The 20,953-nt window shown below is 43.7% G+C and overlaps 2 protein-coding genes across 3 annotated transcripts; both read right to left on the minus strand.

The window, feature by feature from the left end:
* Positions 1 to 995: 995 nt before the first annotated feature.
* On the minus strand, positions 996 to 9,963 carry tmem59l (transmembrane protein 59-like). The gene is made up of 8 exons (XM_086116433.1): positions 9,761 to 9,963; positions 8,661 to 8,766; positions 7,747 to 7,841; positions 7,532 to 7,684; positions 4,926 to 5,028; positions 4,264 to 4,387; positions 3,223 to 3,340; positions 996 to 2,878 (listed from the first exon to the last, which is right to left on the minus strand). Exons 1-8 carry the CDS (start codon positions 9,908 to 9,910, stop codon positions 2,711 to 2,713), a joined length of 1,017 nt encoding a protein of 338 aa, XP_085972559.1. The 5' UTR covers positions 9,911 to 9,963; the 3' UTR covers positions 996 to 2,710.
* Positions 9,964 to 12,662: 2,699 nt separating this feature from the next.
* LOC147202592 (SERPINE1 mRNA-binding protein 1-like) lies at positions 12,663 to 20,473 on the minus strand. 2 transcript variants are annotated; one of them, XM_086115821.1, is made up of 9 exons: positions 20,097 to 20,473; positions 17,800 to 17,989; positions 17,580 to 17,720; positions 16,937 to 17,008; positions 15,895 to 15,969; positions 15,639 to 15,807; positions 14,310 to 14,354; positions 14,039 to 14,239; positions 12,663 to 13,780 (listed from the first exon to the last, which is right to left on the minus strand). In XM_086115821.1, the coding sequence occupies exons 1-9, from the start codon at positions 20,362 to 20,364 to the stop codon at positions 13,724 to 13,726; spliced, it is 1,218 nt and encodes a 405-aa protein (XP_085971947.1). In that variant the 5' UTR covers positions 20,365 to 20,473; the 3' UTR covers positions 12,663 to 13,723. The 2 variants fall into 2 exon arrangements, with proteins under 2 accessions (XP_085971947.1, XP_085971946.1); XM_086115820.1 differs by having other exon boundaries at positions 15,639 to 15,810.
* Between the last annotated feature and the right edge of the window lie 480 nt (positions 20,474 to 20,953).

The following is a 20,953-nucleotide window of genomic DNA, read 5'->3' on the forward strand; positions in this document are numbered from 1 at the left end:
CGTGATTTATCGCTCCCGAGGAACGCGTGTCTCCACCGCTCGATAGTCCCGCGGCGGCGTGCTTTACGCCGCTGTATCCCTCACTTCGCATTTCACTTGGTGACGGATGGCTTGGATGCTTCCATTTTTTTTTAAATAGAGAAGCTGACAGTGGACTGTGGAATATTTAGGAGCGAGGATATTTCAGGATTGGATTTGTTGCGGAGGTGGCATCCTATGACAGTTCCACGCTGGAATTCACTGAGCTCCTGAGAGCTTTCACAAAAGTTTGGCAAAAGAGTCGGCACGCCGAGGTGCTTGATTTTATACACCTGTGGCCAGTCCGAGTGATTAGGACACCTGCGTCTGCTCATTTGGATGGGTGAGCAAATACTTTTGGTAAAATGGTGTACAACTGTGTCGATTTGGTTTTAAAAAAATATGGGGGGGGGGTGATAATACTAATTAAGTATTTATGAAAAACATTATGGTGGCTTAAAGTTCCACGTTTCTCATGAAAAACAGGACTTTGTCCTCACAATATTACAATTATGTTCCTTAAAAAAACAGCTTATTCTGCACAAAATACCTAATGTATGTGTTTTCCTTTTTTTCCTTTTTCAAAAAACAGCCTATTTATTACTTTTAGGAGAAGGACTTGTTTCTTGTATGACTACACTTGAAGGACTGCAATTTTTTCCTGGAAAAAAAATATACAACTTTGAGAACCTGCTGCTTTCCCGACGGGGGGAAAAAAAATCACACTAAAATGACTTAATCATAACATCATGGGTATTTATTTTAAAATTTGAACATTTTAAAATAAAAAAATGTATTATTATAATTATTATTTGCAAGTCTAAAATTTTTCATGAAAAAAAAAAATCCAACTCTTCTTCCGGAATTTGTCATTTCCTCCCCTAACGTTATCATTACACTTTCCCTCATTTTTTCACCGGGGCCCTTCTTGAGGATGCTGAAAAAAATTAAGCCAAAGAAAAAGCAAGCGACAGAACTAGTGTCAATGAAAACACTTTATTCCTCGTTGCAATTATTGTTTCATTGAAAATGAACAGAGCTGTAAAAAGGAACCAATACAATAGTTGTAAATTCACATCATCATCTTGGTGATCTATATCTATGTTCACATATTGATTGATTGAATGGCTTTTGTTCTTCAAGTCCTTCTGATGAGATTGGCATTCCTTGTCATAATTATTATTGGTATTGTAATAATACATGTTCTAACCATGTTTACAGTAAATAGGACCCAAAAGAAAAGACACAAATATACAGCAGGCCTTCAGGGAGGGACCGGAATTCGACTATTGAAGCTTGACTCAGCATGCACTCTATTTGGGGCAGTCCAAGATCGCTACATGACAGCCAAAAGCACAAACGAAAAATCTCGAGCACTGCGCAACTCTGCTACATGACAAACAAACAAACAAAAAGTCTTGCGCCCCCGGAATATCTGAAGAAAAAAAAAAAAAGTCTACGGTGGACTTCGAAAGCACATGGCACGTTAACTGTACTCAAACCGCTCCTGAAGTAATAGAAGAGCAATAACATCATAGTTTTGAGAATTATACAAGAATTGCCAAGGACTACTTGAGCCGCACTGACATGAAAACACAACTAGATTATGAGGTCATTGTGTTATGACAATCAAGTCGTGATTTTTTTCCCCCCCAATACAAAAAAAAATTCGTTGCTGAATCAGATTTTGTCAAGCAGTTTTTTAAAAGGGAAAAAAAGCTATATTTTTAAGACATGTTTTTCTTCAAAAAATGATGCTGTAAAAAAAAAAAAAAAAGGATCTTTCCTCTTTTTAGTTCATCAGGAGAACATGGAAACTCCACACAGGAATCGAACCCTGGAACTCTGCATTGTGAGGCAGACATGCTAACTCGTCGACCACCATGCCATGCCGTCCCTAAGCCATACTTTTGTTTCTTTGTTAGATTAAATTTTATATATGATGAGAATAAAGTCCGTTTTTTTTTTAAGAAGACCATTTTTCTTCCAAGTCTATATTTTTCCCCTCAAACTAGTAGGACTTTATATTCCAAAAAAAAAACCCAATAACTTAAAATTCTTATCTTTTGCTTGGGGAAAAAAATTGAAGGGGCAGGGGGGAACTCTGTGTGAAAAAGTAGAGTCACAATTTTATGTCCGGTTGCCTAAGATTTTTATTTTACAAGAAAAAGTTTGTTTTTAAAGTCAGATTTTTTTTCTGATATAAACAAAATGTCATTTTATTTATCTAAAAAAAATGCTGACTTTTCTTGCAAAATTGCAACTATGACTTTCTCTCATCAGATGTGTATTTTCTTTTCGGTGCGGCGCTCGTACTCCTTAGTAAATAATACTTCCTCTAGATTACAATGTATATTACAAGCAGCTCAATGACTTTGCACGGCACTTCAGTCATTCGGAATAAATACAATACTTTCTGCTCATTTCAGTCACACGTCGCCAGTTCATTCTGCAGGAGAAAAGATGATGATCGTACCTGGCCACTTCAATGCACATGGCTGAGAATGGGGCGAAAGTGCACAATGAATCTCGAAACATCATGGAAGCTCTCAGACTGGCCGTCCAGTCAAATAACATCCAGTGACGGAGGATAATAATAATGGGATAAAATGACTCTGAGGATGTTGTGCTCCTTATTGGAGGGGGTCGGGGGGGAAATCCAGTGACTGAGTGAAGGGAATCCCAAAAGCTTCTAGACGCGCGTCTTGTCGAGGTCGACCTTGACCGGCAGAGGCCCCGCCTCCTGACTATCCTCGACCGGCGCCTGCTTGACGCTGACAGCCGGCAGCGGGCTCAAGTGGTACGGATTCACCTTCGCCCGGGCGTTGTCCAGGAACTCTTTGTCGCCGTTGATGCTCAGCTGCAAACAAAATAGTCATCGGAGTGATGTGAGAGCAATGAAATCTTCCGCGACGTCAATGCTATGTATGGCGTTTTGATTTGGGTGTTAGCATTTGGCTGACATTTTCTGGGGTTCCCCCCCCCCCCCTCAAACATTTCATAAAAATAAATTCATAAAGTTAGAGCAGTTCTTATGGTTTTAGACTTTATTCACATTCTTAAAAACACATCAAAATGCTTTAAAGTCTCCCCCTCCCTTCGCATGCAATGGATTATTCCATCTTCTAGTGCAGCTCATTTTTTAAAATTCATTTTTAATGCTATTAAGCCACCGGGAACTTGAGTGGGCTAACTCGATCGTACCTGTGTCTTGATGTGCTGGTCGGGTGCGGTGACCAGGCTGGCGCAGCTGAGCCATAGCATGACCATGATGGACAGAAAGAGGCATGCCGCCAAAATCCATCGGGGCAGACCTGAACGCCTACATGTGAGCAAAAAGATGGAGATTCAGAAAATGGTCAAATTGGAAGCAGATTATGTGTTCACTGAATTTAAATGCAGGCGGCCCGGTAGTCCAGTGGTTAGCACGTCGACTTCACAGTGCAGAGGTACCGGGTTCAATTCCAGCTCCGGCCTCCCTGTGTGGAGTTTGCATGTTCTCCCCGGGCCTGCGTGGGTTTTCTCCGGGTACTCCGGTTTCCTCCCACATTCCAAAAACATGCATGGCAGGCTGATTGAACGCTCTAAATTGTCCCTAGGTGTGAATGTGAGCGTGGATGGTTGTTTGTCTCTGTGTGCCTTGTGATTGGCTGGCAACTGATTCAGGTTGTCCCCCGCCTACTGCCCGAAGACAGCTGGGATAGGCTCCAGCACCCCCCGTGACCCTAGTGAGGATCAAGCGGTTCGGAAAATGGATGGATGGATGGATGAATTTAAATGCAAACCTCAGCCATGAAAAATGTCACCACGACAACATCGATACCAAAAGTATACAAACAGAACCGTTAACAGTTCGTTTGAAATGCATGAGAAGTTGCTCCGTTTTTTTTTTGAGTGGATTTTTTTTTTTAATTATACGCATTTGTAAATGAAAATATATTGGCATGTTCCACAGCATATTGGTTCAACTTAAAAAAAAACTAACAGATATATACATATAATGTGTCCTTATTTAAAATGGCATTTTTGTCATTATTTGGTTAGGAATATATTTGGTGATATTGTGTTCCATATAGGTAATTTCATTCTTAGGAAACGGAAGCAAACGGAACTGGTTCGGAAGTTTGTGTTCCTATGTGGGCACCCAAAAAAAATAAAAAAGTGATGCCATCCACTGTTTGATGGGCAACATAATATAGAATATATTAATATTGAAACATATTGCTCCGATCCATCTGGGCTCACCTGGACATGCAGCCCAGGAAGTCATGCTCAGCGGCGGCGGCGATGCTCTCGTCGGCATGTTGCACCTGATGTTTGCCTCTGCTTCCTGCTTTGGATCCCGCTTTCTCGCCACGCCCCCTTGCACCTGGCAAAGAAAATAACATCGTTACCATAAGAAAGTTGTGTTTGTTATGGACAAAAGGATGTCATTTTACATGAATTTGATTTTTATCAGATAAAATATTAAAATCAATAAAAAGTAATTAAGAAATTTGTTTTTCATGAAAAAAATTACAATTATAAGAACAGTCATAGTTTTAATGATTTTTTTTTAAATAAAACGACATATTTCATTAAATTTGTAATATTGTGAAGGTTTAAAAGTCACAATATTACAAGAAGTTGATTTTTTTAATTAAATTGATCAAGTCATGAGAATAAAGTCACATTTTACCAGTAAAAAAAATAAATTAAATTAAATTAAGTAAAAAAATCAAATGTGTCATTAAAAAAAAGTCATATCTTTTCTCAAGATGTACACACGCATATATATGTGTAAATACCACACATTTTACATGAAAAAAGTATTTTTATCAATGAAAAAAAAACTCTTATTGTGAAATAAAAATATCTCTGTTAAAAAGCAACAGTTTGAGAGCCAAGGAGTGTTTGTCTGTGCTCACCGTGAGGCTTCTGCGTGTGCGAGTGCACCTGAGGCCAGAGGCTGTCGGCCACGGAGCGAGGAGCCTGCAGCTCGGGAAGAGAATACTCCATCTCCGGTTGGCTCTGAGGAAGCCGAGAAAAGTTGAGATTTTTTTCACAAGAGATTTTGCAAGGTTTTTTTTTTTTTTGGTGGAAAAAAAATAAAAGCTGGCTGTTCTAGTAGGCTTTGTACGACGTTGTTCCAGTGACAGGTATCTAATTAATTACACGCTCGGGTGTCTTTGGGTTGCTCTGATTAACCCAAAATCAAGTTTGGCTGTTCTAGTAGGCTTTTGCTGATATCTAATCATGATTACTTAGTTATAGTGACAGTTACAAAATGAGTGACAAACTGGAGACGAGTCTTTGTTCAGAATTGACCAACTGCATTCAAAACATCTGCAAAATGGGAGCCAGCACTGCCACTATTTATAAAGTGCCTCTGAGTAACCACAAATAAAGTTCAGGTGTTCAAGCAGGATGACGGTTTGGATCTTGCGCTAAAGTGTAAGTGGGTTTTGTTGGCTGCACAGACAGCTTAGTTTCTGATCATTAGTTGTATGTCACACATACTCTATGTAAAGATGGAAACCGTTTTGTGTGTGAAATGCACAACACGTCTCCTTAGATACCATTTCAACTGCACTCAGTGTCATAGGAAGTGATTTTTATTTAATTTTTTTCATCCATCACATAACATCAGCGCTGCCCGACCGAGCGCTCTATTGTGTGATCCGCGTTTGCGCTTTCCCTTGGAGACATTGTTAAAAAAAGGATTCTTGCCTCGCCGCAGCCCTTGCTTGTACAAGCGACCACAGTCAGCGATGGCAGCACTGTTGATGCCTTGAGCAACGCATGCATGCACACAAAAAACACTCGCCACGCACAACTTTTGATTCAGCCACCCTTTTCGTGCAACTAATATTTTATATTTAGGAAACAGCTCACGGTATGATGCAGTGCAAGTGAATAGCAATGCAAACTGCATCCACAATAATAGTAGGCTAAATTGATAGAAAGCCTTCAATTGACTCAAGCATAGAGAATGCAATAAAAATAATTCAGTGGTGTCTTAAAATATGAGTGAAGTTTTTTTTTTTTTAATATAGATTCAGGCCGTCATCCAGTTGACTTTTCGCTTTGGCTTGCGGGTAAAATTAGCAGATACTGAACAATCTTTGAAAAAACAGGTTTCAGGCTGTACAATGCCACTGATGTTTGATGTCAAAGTAAACATCAAACAAAGAGAATTCCATGTGTATTTACAACAAACAACTTTTCTGAGCTGATGTGTCGATATAGTGTCACGAAACAAACCCCAAGAAGTTAAATATTATTCAAGTAAAAATTTACATATAGATGAATCCACGGATGCTGAGTCATACCTGTGTTTTGTTTTTGTTTGTTTTTTAAAGAGAATTTAGGTACACCCCGAAAACTGAAATGACAACTCTTAGTGGTTCCCAGTGAAACTCACTGTCACACTACCACCACAAGCAGTCATCACACTACAAAAGGTGCGCTGGAGCCTTAGGTCCTACTTCTGCTTCAACCGGCATTCAGCACCACAAAAAGCAAACATCCATCACAGTCGACAAATGAAGAAAACCAGAAAAAAAAAAAACTACGGTGTCTGCGCCTCTGTATGAGGTAATGTCAAGTTTCTCCTTTTGCATTGCAGGCTGCGCTTCAACATATCATCAAGTGTGGATAAACACTGTCAATTTCCTCGCGGTCCTTTCATTACGCAGCCCAAATTGCATTCTGCAGTTCTGGAGTTCGGACGTTGTGGTCGACGGGCGAGACTGATCCCATTTTATTTTTGCTGTCTCTCTGCACCTTTACTATGTATAACGCTTAACTTTAGATTCACGAGTACAAACATAGGATATGTTTATTGTTATTCCACATTTAGATCCGATGATAGAAAAATAAGGGATTTCATGGCAGAAGAGGGGATGAGGTTTTCCCAAGTGGGAATATTCACAATGCCAAAAGGAAGTGGCGTCGCTTAAAATAACTTTTAACGAGCTGTGATTTTGTCCGAGAAAACGCGCCGTCCTTCACGCTCGCCCGACCGTCACAAACCCGCCGAATCCAAAATGAGCCCTTTTGGCCCTGATAAAACACCAAGAAGCATCGAGAAGCTAACACGTGGTAAATCGCCAACTGGAGATGAGGTCACAGCTCCTTCCTCACTAGACCACACCCCTTAAAGGAGAAGGTAACACCCCAAAATTTCTATGCGTCCCAGACAAGTCACACACAGCATTCTACTTAATGATGTGTGGAATTCAGCAGCGTTTTTATCCATCTTAAGTGGCGGCCATTTTGCCACTTGCTGGCAACTGAAAATGACATCACAGTTGCTCAGGGGCTCTGGTAACAACCAGTCACGGCATAGCTGTTTTCTGAGTTTGGTCATGTGACATTTGCAAGCTGGTCGTTATAATTGGAAAGAGCTAAACTGTTTAACTAGCAAAGCACATCTGGAGTGATCTGTACCCATTAATACAAATGCTTGCCATTCTGGAGCGAAGATTGACTGTGTAGTTGAATCGAACATAAAATAATAGGCAAAAGTTACCTGGAAAACGACGACCTTGCCATCGTCGGCCTGCAGGTAGAAGGTCCAAGTGGAGGAGATGAAGCTCTGGGCGGAGCTGACAATGTCGTTGCACCAGCTAGACACGGCCTCCATGACGGAAGGCGGCTTGGGGCGCAAGGTCATGGCCTTGAGCTGCGGAGAAAATCTCTTGTCATTGTGTGTGTGTGTGTGTGTGTGTGTGTAGATTCGCTCACCTTCCTTCTTTGGATTTCGGGTTCGGAGGGCTGGCTAGCGCAGCCGGTGCTGCACGCGTCCTGTTCCATGAGTTTGACGTAAGCCTCCTGGCATGCTGTGGACACACAGGAGAGTGCGCTGCTTAGACAAATAACATGGCTGCAGCTGAGATGGAATAGTTTGGGATTTGTCATAATACCATTTTTTTTCAAAAATGCTTTGTTTTAGTTTGGATTTGTTTCATACATATTTTTAAACATGTATGGAGTGCAAAATAAAATGTAAAAACCCCCCAGAAAGTCCTGTGAAATAAAGTAAGGAAACTACAATTCCCAAACAACTGTTCCTCCTTCCTTCTTGTATGTCTGTCCAGTAATACCGAAATAAATACATTTAAAATGAACCCTGAAAGCTCGTTTATTATATTAATTAAAGATTTCTGCTAGATTTATAGTGACTTTTAGTTAGTTTCATAAACATGAAATGTAGTTTCAGTTCTGTTATTTTTTTAAAAGCACTCTCATTTTTATTTTGTTAACAAAACTGTTTCCCCCATTTGATGCAACAAGCGAGTTTTATTTACAATATGGAACAGACATTGTTTTGCCTTAGGAAGAAAGGAACACTTATAGGAGTCAATTGAGTTAAACATTGCCAAAAGCAAAATGGTGCCCAATAAATGCAAGCAAATAATATGTCCAAAATATTATCTTGATAAATCCAAAAATGCAATGAAGGAAATCAAGGCAATCAAAATATTGCTCTTGACTCTTTTACATCATTGCACTCCAAGGTAAACCAACTTCGACATTTCTCCCCCCACACTGTAAAATTCAAAGGGACGTCTTTGTACCCTGTAAAGGGCAACCAAAGCGTACCTCCCCAGTAACAAGTCCCTCGAGTCAAAGCTAGAGCCGCAGATGGAGCCTCTCACCTCCTTGACACTCATCCTTGCTGGTGTTAAAGCCAGCGTTGCCGTTGACAAACTGGCAGATGGAGTAGAGACGACAGCCGCGGTGACAGGCGTTCATTATGGAATCCTACAAGATGACCATGTGTTAGTTGTCACATAAATAATGTACATTAGTGTATTAAAGATAACACTGAGGAGTAAATCAAGATGTTCAGTCTGTCTACAACAGAGGTGTCAAATCCAGGTCCATAAAATAAAAACCCTTCCACAGTTTAGCTTTAGCCACAGGGGTTCCTTATCAACTGGCAAGTAAACGGGCTGCCAAAGAGCGATCTCGTTTACCTGCCGGTGAATTAGAAGCACCTGTGGATAATTTTTTTAACTCAAATGAGATAGTTAGAATACCAACAGCTGCTATGCTAAAAGTACAAAATGTGCTAAGGTTTTGTGTTATGTCTTGTCGTCAAAAAGCGCCATGGCAGATTGCAAATGATTTTATAATGCGCCCTGTATATGGCATGCTAACATATAACAAGACAGATTTGTTATTAAACGTTTTATAAAGAAAAGTCGACTAAAACGCCTGACAATGCAATCCAGAATCTGATCAATTGTGCCCTCTGGTGGCCAACCCGAGCTCGACATGCATGCAGCTCTCATAACAGCTTTGTCATCTTCTCTACAGCATTTCCGCGTTTACCGACAACAGCAAACAACATCACGGTTCAAATCGCGATCAATTATTGATCCTCAAATTGTCCAGGTTTTGTGGACTTTGTGGCTTGGGGGCTCTTTGTCGGGCTGCAAGATGCAGGGCCACACCTGAGGGTTGGGGCGATGAAAGAAAAACAAATCAGTGCTGCAAAACCTTTTGTTAACCGTGCCATGCCACGAACGGGTTCTCAGATACGCTTTCCCCCGCAATGTTCGACTGATTTTCGGCCTGAGCAGGATGACGCTGCGCAAAAAAGAACGAGCATACACACACATACACGCACACGCGGGCGCACACACAAACAAACGCGCTAAATGATTCCTAAGATGCATTCACAAGCCGGACATTGTATCTGTTTTGCTGCACAATCAACCGTGCGGTCTTTTGCATTATAACGATGGCTTACATTAGCGGGGCCTTTGTTTTTGATGGCGAGCTGGCATTGCTTCTTGCAGAAGCTGATGTCGCCCAGCTGGTTGTCGAACACCTCCAGGGAGGACGCGGCGACCGCGAGACCCGCCAGGAGCATCGAGAGCAGGGCCGAAGAGGAGCGCATCTTGGCGGCCGGAGTAGAGAGCCTTGTGAACGGACGGCGAGGCGAAAGGGACAGCTGGTGTCGGTAGTGGTGGTGGCTCAAGTGAGAAGAGGAGGAGGAAGATGCGCGATCCTGGTTTTCTGCTGCTGCCCGCCTAATGCTGGAAGATCGTGACGTCACGCACCATCACCATGCACAAACTGACCCCCACCCCCACGAACAACACTGCACTGCAGGGGCGGTTCTGGATCAATTTCACTGAGGGGGCCGGGCTGGGGCCAGGGTTTTTGATGGGGGGGGGGGGGGGCAGATTCAACCCAGGGCTAAAAAGACAGATTCGAAATCTTATTTGACTTTTTATTTCTTCAGAGTTTGAAATTGTAGTCATAACATTACAGTGATGAGAAAAAAAACAGTATTAGGAGGGCTAAAATGTCTGCAAGCGTAACAATACGTCTGTTGAGAATATTCAAGCCAGGGGATGATATGGTACCAGCCTGCCGGGGACAAAAATTGCAAATACACTGAAGCTAGATGTTTTACATGCATATAATTATCCAAATTTTAAAAGGCAATGTCTTATATATTGATCCTGTTAAATAAAAATTAAAATAAAAATGGAGACAAAAAAAAAAGTTACACACACACACAAAACACGCGCACACACACACACAAACACACACACGCGCGCGCACACACGCGCACACACACACGCAAATAGCACTCGTGTCGTGGTAATTTCCTTCTCTGCAGACTGCTTCTCATTTTCCCGCTCATTTTTAAATGGTGCAGCGCACTAAAGGGTCCGACTAGAATGTTAAATCACGCACTTTGGTTCAACCTTTCGCGTCGGCGACTCGGCACGACTGCGTAATCTGCGCTCGGAGGGGGGGCCACAGGGGGGGCCAGAATCGGTGCTACAGGGGCACTGGCCCCCGTTGGCCCCCCCTAGAACCGCCACTGCTGCACTGCACAACGTGGCTTTAAAAAATAAACGTTGCACTAACAGGCAAAGATGAACATCATAGATTTGCTAACCCAATTCCAATTAAAAAATATTACATATATTTTAATTGTACTTTGATAAATATGGCTCTGCAAAAACATTTTACCTTTCCCAGTGCAATTTTTTTTGTGTGTCAACTTGCAATGGTTACAACCAGCTGACAAGGAAATATTGCAGTTCAGTATTTTTCAAGTGGGGTTAAATTTCTTCAAACTCTGTCCTCTTTCCATAGTCCAAAAACATGCATGTTAGATTCATCGAAGACTCCAATTGATCAAAAAGCATTCACCTCAGTGCGAGTGGATATTTGTCTGTGTGCTGTGATTGACTGACAACCAGTCGAGGGTGGACCACTCACAAGTCAGCTGGTCTGTGCCCCAGGTCACCCACGAGCCTAAGAAAAACTGTTAGTGAAAATGAATACCTGTACTTTTTTTTTTTAACGTATGGTTACAGCAATGTACAGTATGTGAGCAACGAGAGTCCATCACACGGAGGTGGCAGAGAATGGTGGTGGTGGTGGGCCACAGCCCGAGCCCCTCAAGGCCCGGAGTCAATCTGGTGTGTCACGCAGCAGATGTCCCGGCCCCTTCTGTCCATGTGGGCGCATGACGACACGCATGATGACTAGACCTGCTTGTACGTCTGTCTTCCATTTGCTTGACATGGTATTCAGAGAGCATTTTGGACTCCGTTCAACAGCTTCCTGTCGTTGCCTTAGATCGCATGAAGAAGCCCTCTTAAATGCATATCCTCAGTGTAAATGTTAACAGTCACGGTTAACATTCTTCATATAATGAAAACACCAAACCTTTTGTCCTGCAGTGTCAAGTGTTTCCGCAGAAGTCGGGGGTACAGAAATGGGGAAAAATAAAAAGAATACATTTTCCTTAGGGTCCAATTATTCCAAGTTCGACAGGTGCACGGGCACGTTTTAGGTCTCGTTTTCCCGGGGAACTTTCCACACAGGAACTACAGGCTGAGAAATGGTAAACATTTTCCCCTGATGTCAATCCCTCTGAATTTTTCAGAATTATCAATTTTTTCCAGGTGCTAAATCACCAAATTTTCAGTTCTGGAATACCAGGTAATATAGGAAAAACAAACCAAGGGCACAGAACAGACCTAGAAATAGCCCAAAAAAATAAAAAAAATTCGGCCTTTATTTTTGGGGCGGAGGATTTAGGGAAAACAAGTTTTATCAGCATTTTTTTTTTTTAAATCATTTGTGTGAAAAAAAAAATTGAATGCATGTCAACAGCTGTCAATTATACACGGATTTTCACTCTCAAATCCGTTGTCTTTGGCCACTTGCAAAATGTTTCAAGTTGCTAAATAATAGCTTTTTGTTCCAGGAAACATTCCACAGTCCCAACCCAGAAATGGCAACGGTTCCACTTCCCTGTGGTGAAGATCTTTGGTTAATTTGACAGGTGTGGTATTACATTTTCAGTTGTTTAAAAAAAATGAGCTCTGGGAAACTTTCCACACAACACAGCAGGAGGTAGAACCCCCCACCCCCCCGCATATTTTTTTGCTAACTGCAAACCCCTTTTAAGATGAAGGCTTGCCAGAAAACCTGGCACACACATTACAGGTCTCATCCATTGCTTATGACATTTAGAATCTTGTTCATCCAGATTAGTGTGATACAGCACGTGTATTGAAAGTGTGGAAGAAAAAAAAAACTTTCCCTAGGCATTTTCCCCCCCGGATATTTTAAGCTTTACATGTTTTTAGGGGGTACAAAAAGGACAGTGCAAACAATTTACCGACCATCTTTATTTACCGACAGAGGTCTCCAATAGCAGGGCAGGAATTCACACATTTGCAGGAGCACGTCAGTTGTTCCACACAATGAAGGACAGCTGCTATTTCTTTCAGAGCGATTATGCGAGTGGCGCTGTTGCGGGCTGCTGCGGCCAACGAAACCGTACCGGCCCCGCGCAGGACAGACTGCAGAGACGGACTGAAGCGGAGTGTGTAAATAATAGCGGGTTGAAGACGCTTCCTACCCGCCACCTCCATTAAAAAATAATCTCAAACGAAGCCGATGAGATGGCTTCCAATGAATTTACCGGGGAGAGGAGATAAAAGTTGCGCTATCGTAGTTAAAAAAATAATAAAATTAAATCGAGTTCCCCCCCAAAATGTTGCCATACAAAACAAAGCCTCGTCACCAGAGAGACGTCCTGTTTGCAGCGCGATCAAATAAATCAATTCCAAAGACTTTACGAAAACTTTTACAGGTCTTTAGTTTCAAGAATGTCGGTCGACCTTCCTGTGGTAGAAAATACAAAATTATATTCCAGTGCTGAAGCAAAAAAATAAAAACAACCAGACCAATCTCAATGAATGCAGCCGTAACAGAAGGACCACCGGCGAACGGGCAGCGGTGCACATCAAAAATGATGCTTAACTGTTTTCCAAATGTGTATTTTCTTAAGCAACAATTACAAAAGATTCTATCAACGGACAAATGCATAACCTCTGAAAAAAAATACTGTATGAAAGCATCCCTGCTACTTTATTTCCAAGTACAAAAACCTCTACCAATAAGCTGCTCTCGAGTAGCAAGAAGTCCATTTTCTTTTTTTGAGTTTTTTTTTCTTAATTTCTTTTTTTTCCCCTCCCCCCATCGGTTTTGTTTTTTATTGGTTAAAACGCAGTCCTCACATTGAGTGCCACAGTTCATGACGGTCTTCCGTCGTTTTTACTTAGCTGAAGGATCCAGGAACATGCAAGCCTCGTAGTGGAGGTGCTCAGGGACGGGGCGGGGGAGGCTTCCTGTGGGGCTCCCCCCCTCCCTCAAGGTGTAGCCAAGGCTCTCAGGCCAGGGCTGGGAAGGCCTCTGGGTCGTCCACGTTGGGCACCATAGCGGTCGACTGGCGAGGGAGGTGGAGATACATACCGAGTGTTAGTTTTTTTCTTCTTCCCCCTCAATATTACGAATCAACAATTGTTTTCAGGGTCCTCTTTCCAGCTATTTTCGAAAAACACCGCTCTATAAATAGAGCTGAGTTGAGCCATATTTGTCCACATGCCGACCCAACACACTCAAATTGCGATTTGAAAATTGCACTCGACTACACTGCAATGTTGATTTGAATTCGGATTCCATGTTCAGCCCTGCGGATTTTTACCTTCTCGGCTCTTCCTCCGCGGGGCGGCCTCGGGGTGTCCCCGCTGCGCTCGCCGGGGGGCGGGCCGCCGCGCCCGCGTCCTCCCCGCCCGCCGCGCGGCCCGCCGCGTCCGCGGCCCGTCCGCCCGAGGTCTCCGAAGTTGATTTCCAGCTGGGACGTGATGTCGTTGGCCGGCTTGCGGAAGTGGGGCTCTTCCTCCATCTTAAAAGGGGAGCGAGACGGGAAGTCACTTGCGGCGTCGGAATGTGTGGCGTACACGCAAGGAGCTCACCTTAGACTCAAACGCCTCTGGGTCGATCAGGTCATCCTTTTTAGCCTGCGCGGGGGGAGGAAGAGGCAATCAATTAGAAAAGTTTCAACCGTTTGAAATTCAAATTAGAACTCAACAGTTTGAAGTGCCTCAAAAGCAAAAACAAACAAAAAAAAAACCATCCGTTTAGGTTGGCTAGTTTTGTGCACATTTACATGTATGAAAAGAGTGGTTGAAAATGTGTAGGTTTCTTTTTTTCACTCTCCAAATGATTAGCAACAAAACGTAGAGTTAAAGCCGAGGTCGGGAACCTTTTGGACTAAGAGAGCGATGAAAGCAAAATATTTGGAAATGTATTTCAGTGAGAGTATTTTAAAAGCAAATTCAACAAAATGTCAGTATAATAAGCCTCTGAACTTATTCTTTTGAATAATTTTGTGATAATACTCACCATTAATGTGAATGCTTTTCCGTTCCTCACGATTGCTAGCAAACATAGCGGAATTATAGTCATCTTGCCGGGCCCATACGCGGAGTTGCTGCTGGCTAGCTTGCAACCTGCTCAGTAGCTTGCGCGCTTTCTTTCCGCTGTCCCCCGCAGGGGATTTTGATGCGAACGTAGCATGGCGCGTGTCAAAGTGCCACTTTATACTTTTCGACCGGTTTATCGCTGCAATTTTGTCATCGCAAATTCGACACACCGCAGAACCTGTTCTCGCCACAAAGGCCAATTCTTCGCTACATTCGTCCTGAAGTGTACCACACTCGTCATCTTTTTTTCCCTTCTTTTCATTATCTGCTTTCTCAAAGGGTTAGCTTCGAGCTAATGACTGAGCTGCCAGATTCAAAAGGGGGTATTTACCCGTTGAGCCAGCAACGGCCAACGTAGGCCAGTATCATGCAATTAAAATTGCTCCTGCAGCCCTGAACAGGACATGAGCAGTGAAGAAAAAAAAAAGGTGGATTAAACAAGTGAGAATATTTTGTTTTGCCTGCGAGCCCAATGCAATCATCAAAAGAGACACACCTGGCTCCAGAGCCATAGGTTTCCGACCCATGAGTTAAGGTAACACCCCCCCCCACGAGTTGAAATATGGTTGTGATGCACATGTTTTTTTCTAATCTACAGGTTTAAGGGAGCCATTTAATGTAAGACGAAGAATTTAATGTGGAAATTAAGCATGGGCCGATTACCGGTTTGATGGTTTACCCCGGTTTTAAAAAGGCACGGTTTGTTTTTCCCACCATGAAGCCAGCACCACCTCCGAATGAGGCAGGCGATAAATTCTTGTGATGTTAAAAAAGGGCAAAGCAGCAGGGAGAATTTCACAAAACTGTATTCCAACTCACTTCGGCCTTGGACTTGTGCAGCACGAATCCTTTGTTCCAGTTGGCGCCCTCGTTGGCCTTGCGGATGTTGAACTCCACCTTGGCGCGGTCCTTGTCCTGCATGGCCTTCCACTCATCCAACGTCATCTCTTTGGGGCCTTCCTCCTTCACCTCCTCCACCTCATTCTCCCTTCAACAAAGACACGAGAGGCGCGCCGTGAGTGCCCATCGCGCCGGCTCAAGCAGTTATGGCGCCCGAAGGACAAGATCAAGTTACTTATTCTCGGAGTCGGCGGGTGGATGCTCCTCGCCTTCGGGGTTCTCCTCTGTGACGTTTGATTGGTCGAGTTCACTGCGGAGGGGAAAACGGGATTTGAATTTTTTGAACGCACTCAAAAGGTGAACACGTTTCATCGGCGGACAAAATGTCCAGGAAGCACCAAAATGCAGGTGTTCAAATATTCACATCAGCAAATCTGGTCACGGAGACGCAAGGCAGTTTTACTTAAACTGCACACTTCTGACACAAGGCAACTCAATGTGCTTCACGCAAGCATCACATCTAGTTCGACTTTTGGTCAGTTAGCAGCTACGGTGTGTTCCAAATGAGCTTAATTTATGGCTGTTGATTTGTCCATCACTTTTGGCCTCTTGAATAGGGAGAGGCACACATGCACATTTGTGATTGCTAAACCATTCACCTGATATGAATTTAAATATCTCAAAATGAAAGCTGAACATATGCCGCATTTATCAGCCGGCCAATTTAACTGGTCAATATTAGTTCTTTTAAAATCAGCACACACACACACAGCTCTTAACTTTTTGATCAGGTTATACGCCAATATCTTTGCTAAAACCTTAATTACCCGCTCTGCTGAAAATGGAAAGAGATCGTTTCAGGCTGTACCTCATTTGAAGAAGCAAGAATAGCCTCGCACAGCTGTTGTTTGGAAATATATCATCCCTTCACAGGGGCAGCAGGATGGGGAAAAGAGCGACAGATTCTGAGGGCCCAGATCAATTTATGATCCCGTGTTCAATTAAAGCAGCGGTTGAAAGTTGACAGGGTTCCCTGTGATGAGGTCCGCCAACTTGTCATCTGCATCCTCATGTTGGCCCGAGCTAACACAAGAAGGCCATTGTTCTGTAGAGTGACGTGTCAGGCTTTCCCATCGCAGCACTGGCAGTTCAGATTTGATCTCTTTGGAGTGCCAAATGTGCAAGCTTGCCAGCAATTGGAATGAAAAAGCATTTCGGCCGATTCGGCGACGCGTGTTCATCACGCCGTCGTTTGTGTTAGAGGGTGGCTGACTTACTTGAGTTCATCCTTGACTGTGCCCCAGTTGTGAGATCCACTTCCACCTCGCTTCTCTTCGCCTTTCAGACCGCTGGAGAAAAAATAACATTTGTATTAGCCACCGTCTCGACATGGGAACCGATGTAGCATATTCATCAAACACAGACGGTTCATTACATATGCGGGGGAATGACATGCCTCCATTTAGTAGATGTCGCCATGAAATTCAGAGATCGAGCAGCACCGTCTCACATCTCCAAAATATTTTTTCTAATTCCTAAACAAAACACCCCCCAAGTGGCATATTCCTCCATTTCTGCTCTCATAGCATCAGCTTCGACATCGCGAAGGGGGCGTGGCAGCCAGGCTGAGAGGCCGGGTTTGAATGAGCCAGGTGCCTTCCTTGCGGGTTTGAAAGATTAACTCATATTTCATAAGAAACTGATCGCCATCATGGCAAATTTGTAATCACGCGCAAACACACACGCCCATGCAGTTAAGAGTCAAAAGCTTTAAAACACCATGATGAAGGCCTTTAAATTATTTTTTTACATTTAGATTTTTATTAATTATTCTAAGTGCATAAAAGAACTATTAAAGTTCAACCCGAAACATGGCTCTTTCATTGTATCTCAAAAGGAGGCGGGGAAAGGAGTACTTACGATCGGTCGCTGCCACTGTGCCTGTCAAATTCCCGTTTCCCCCTGGAGTCAAAGCCGTCGCTGCGACCCATGCCGCGCCCTCTGCCTCCACGGAAGCCCCTGCCGCCACCGCGGCCCCTCATCGGCCTGTCGCCGATGGGCCTGATGGGCGCCAACAACAACAATCATCGACTGCCCGCTGGTCCAGACGTGTTGCGCAAACAACGGAGGAAAAACTCACTTCTCCACTGAGAATTCGCCTCCCTCGGGCTTGTCGCCAGGCTCGCCGGGCGGCCTCTCGAAGCGGCGAGCGGGGGGCCGCCTTTCTGTCGGCCGCCTGTCTGCCGGTGGGCGTCCCTCTCCCTGCTGGCCACCCTGGGGTCGCGGGCCTTCGCCCTCTGGCTTGCGGCCCATTCTCCTCATGCCGGGGCCTACAGGATGACACGTTGACAAACGCAAAAATGAATGAATACAAGCAGAACCGCATTGACGCTAACTGAATACCAGTGTGACAGCGTTGCCAATCCAACCAAACCACTTTTGTCAAAGTCGATTTCAGGCACAAAAGTGGTTCTGATTAGTCAAGTCAAGTCAACAGTATTTATAGAGCACTTTCAAACAGCCATCGCTGCATACAAAGTTAGTGGTTGACATACTCCTCTTGAGTCTAAGCTATTGCTTCGGACAATATTATTACATTTCAAGTGCACAGCAAACTATTTATGCAAATGAAATACTTGTGTGACAGCATCAAACTGGGTGGAGCACTTGCAACCGGTCACTGTGACTGTGTCTTTGGGTATAATTTGAAATTTATGAAAACTTTTGGCATTTAAGTGAAATGAATCTGAGAATACAACACATCTAGAGTCAGTATTTTCATAAATGTAAAATCATGAAATGGACCTATCGGAACAATGGTCCCATCCTTCTCAATTGCACATGTTCAAGTACAAGTAGTTTGACTTAAATTGGCTGTTAATACACATACAGACCACCACTTGTATGACAGCAAAATAAACTAGGGCAAACTATCAGTCGCTGCGACTACGGCTGGCTGTCAAATTCTAATTTTACTTGTTTACAAAATATTTAAATCACAATTTATGCTCGTGAAATGACTTCGCTGTACAATTATAGGTATTAATTCCAGCATGAGATAGATTACAGCGAATACACAAAACGCATAAGCACATTTTTATGGGGAACCCACCCTGTTATTCATCGAAAATCTTCTGTAGTCACACAACCCAAGCCACAATAAATACATCGTGTCACACAATGCAGTATGGAAACAAAAAAGGGAAGTCTTTTTTTTTTTTTTTTAAACGTGGAGGTTAACAATATATTTACAGTTGACCTTTGCTATATGCAGGGAATAGTAACCAGGCCATGAACAGCGAAAAATGGATATCGATTCAGTATTAGCAGATACCGGTACTTAAAACCAAGGACTCGGACTTGCCCCCCCCCCAAAAAAAATACCGTGATCGGGACTCCCTACTTTCATTTCCGCAGCACGTTTTAGGACAACGGACTTCACTGACTACAAGCGATTACAAGCACTGTCAATTATTAGCTGAGGCAGCATTGGATGAATGGTTTGGAATGCGGCCTATGACTGCCCGAACTTTCAAACCCCACACCCACTTTCGCTGCCCGAACGGCATTGGGCGAAGCCCCTTGAGCAAAACACACGGCAGTCCAATGGGGCTAACATTATGTAAAGATGAATGTGGGTCCTGCACACTATGCAGCTGCACAGTATTACTACTACCACCACCATTCACATCGTGGCTAATAACCTTTGGCAGCACATGGCCGCCATCGGCCGACACATGGTGGAGACATTGCTTCACTTGCCCTGTATACCGAAATAGAAGCATCGAGCAGCTGTATGCAACACAGAGGGGGTGCACCTGTCTCATATCATCTCTCCACCAACTAGATCACTTGACCCCACACTAGTACACAACACGTGCTGATCACGGCCAACCGCAAGCACGCAAGTACATCCAAAAGCGCAATTTTTCAAGATTGCTTTCGAGCGTGAGTGTGGGAGGAGAGCAGTTAGCATGATCCTAGTGCGAAAGCAAGGAAGTGCTGCTTTGAAGAAAGCATGTGCGCGCGCCTGTTCAGCGTCTGTTGACAATGCACAAGTGCACGCTTATTTATTTATTCAACATGGGCGTGCGTGACATTTAATTTCTGCGGTATGGTTTCCTCGTCCTTGAAGTGCATTTGGTGTTAACATATGACGTCAAAAGTGCATTCGAACGTCATATTCACACAAGGCCTGGACCGTCAGCGAGGGCCTCGAACCAAAACAAAGTGCGGTCTTCCAGGAGGTTATTCGGAGTTTGACGTCTTGCAAGGCGTATCATTTTAGCACGGGTTCGAGAAGCGGCCAGAGAGAAGGGGAGCAGACACCCGGCAGTCACGCGTACCCGACCTCGCGGAAGCTTTACGCACCTTGCTACAACGTTAGCTTTTAGCATGCCCCAACATCCTCAAATAGAAGACAGAAAACGTGCTCACCATCTTTCTTGAGCGGGACAGGAGCCTGCGGCTCCGCCTTTTTGTCGGTCAACGGGGTTTTTCTGTCTTTTTGAGACTCCTTTTTGGGCTGTTTGGCCGCCTGGGCTGCAGACTTGGCGGCACCGGGAGCGGCAGGCTCCTTCTTCTTCTTCTTCGCCTCAGCCTGAGCCTGCTTCATCAGCTCAAACGGGTCCGATTCATCGTCCAATAATTGGTCGTATCGATTGGTTACGGCGATGCCAAAACCTTCTTGCATTTGTCCGGGCATGATGGCGCCCCTTCAGCAGGATTTTCCTCCGATTCTACGAGGCTTGATGCGAACACTTCGCTAGGTGAAGCCACAAGATGGCTGGGGAAAGGAGCTTCTTCTCTTCCGGCGCGATAGACATACGGGACTTCGTTGGAGAGGTGTGGGTGGGGCGTGTAGTTCGTTGGGGGCTCAAAGCAATGGGACACACGCCCGCATAAACTACGTTACCCAGAATGCAACACTAGCTCGAGTGGTTCGCATGCAGAAGCCTTGCACGCGCGCTTTAAAACACCTTTTGAGTCTTTAAAGAAACTCGTCATTTCTTTAATTCACAACTATTGCTTGCTTTGTATCAAAATGAGTAATGATAATACTCCGCTTGGGCTTGTGTAATGCCCAAAGTGACGATGGTATCTTCGACAGAGCACAAATCAAGTCAACTGTGGTAAACGCTTCATAATGTAAACCATTTTGTTGTTTGTTTTAAAATATATTTTTACTTAAAAACAAAAACACAAATTATACTTTCAAACATTGCATTTTCTTTCAGAATTCACACACACACTCAGATATAAAATAAATTCAGTAAATTACTAACCTTATACAA

The sequence above is a fragment of the Hippocampus guttulatus genome, chromosome 7 (genome assembly GCF_054856545.1).
Source record: "Hippocampus guttulatus isolate MCC_2025c chromosome 7, RoL_Hgut_1.0, whole genome shotgun sequence".
Lineage (NCBI taxonomy): Eukaryota > Metazoa > Chordata > Actinopteri > Syngnathiformes > Syngnathidae > Hippocampus > Hippocampus guttulatus.

Excerpts from the sequence above, each read along its gene's own strand:
- tmem59l (XM_086116433.1), bottom strand. The coding sequence starts at position 9,910 with ATGCGCTCCTCTTCGGCCCTGCTCTCGATGCTCCTGGCGGGTCTCGCG. Across the intron at positions 8,767-9,760 it reads AAAACAAAGGCCCCGCTAAT|GATTCCATAATGAACGCCTG; the intron begins GTAAGCCATCGT and ends GTCATCTTGTAG. Across the intron at positions 4,388-4,925 it reads GCACACGCAGAAGCCTCACG|GTGCAAGGGGGCGTGGCGAG; the intron begins GTGAGCACAGAC and ends TTTCTTTGCCAG.
- LOC147202592 (XM_086115820.1), bottom strand. The coding sequence starts at position 20,364 with ATGCCCGGACAAATGCAAGAAGGTTTTGGCATCGCCGTAACCAATCGA. Across the intron at positions 15,970-16,936 it reads ACAGTCAAGGATGAACTCAA|TGAACTCGACCAATCAAACG; the intron begins GTAAGTCAGCCA and ends TCCCCTCCGCAG. Across the intron at positions 14,355-15,638 it reads TGCACAAGTCCAAGGCCGAA|GCTAAAAAGGATGACCTGAT; the intron begins GTGAGTTGGAAT and ends CCCCCCGCGCAG.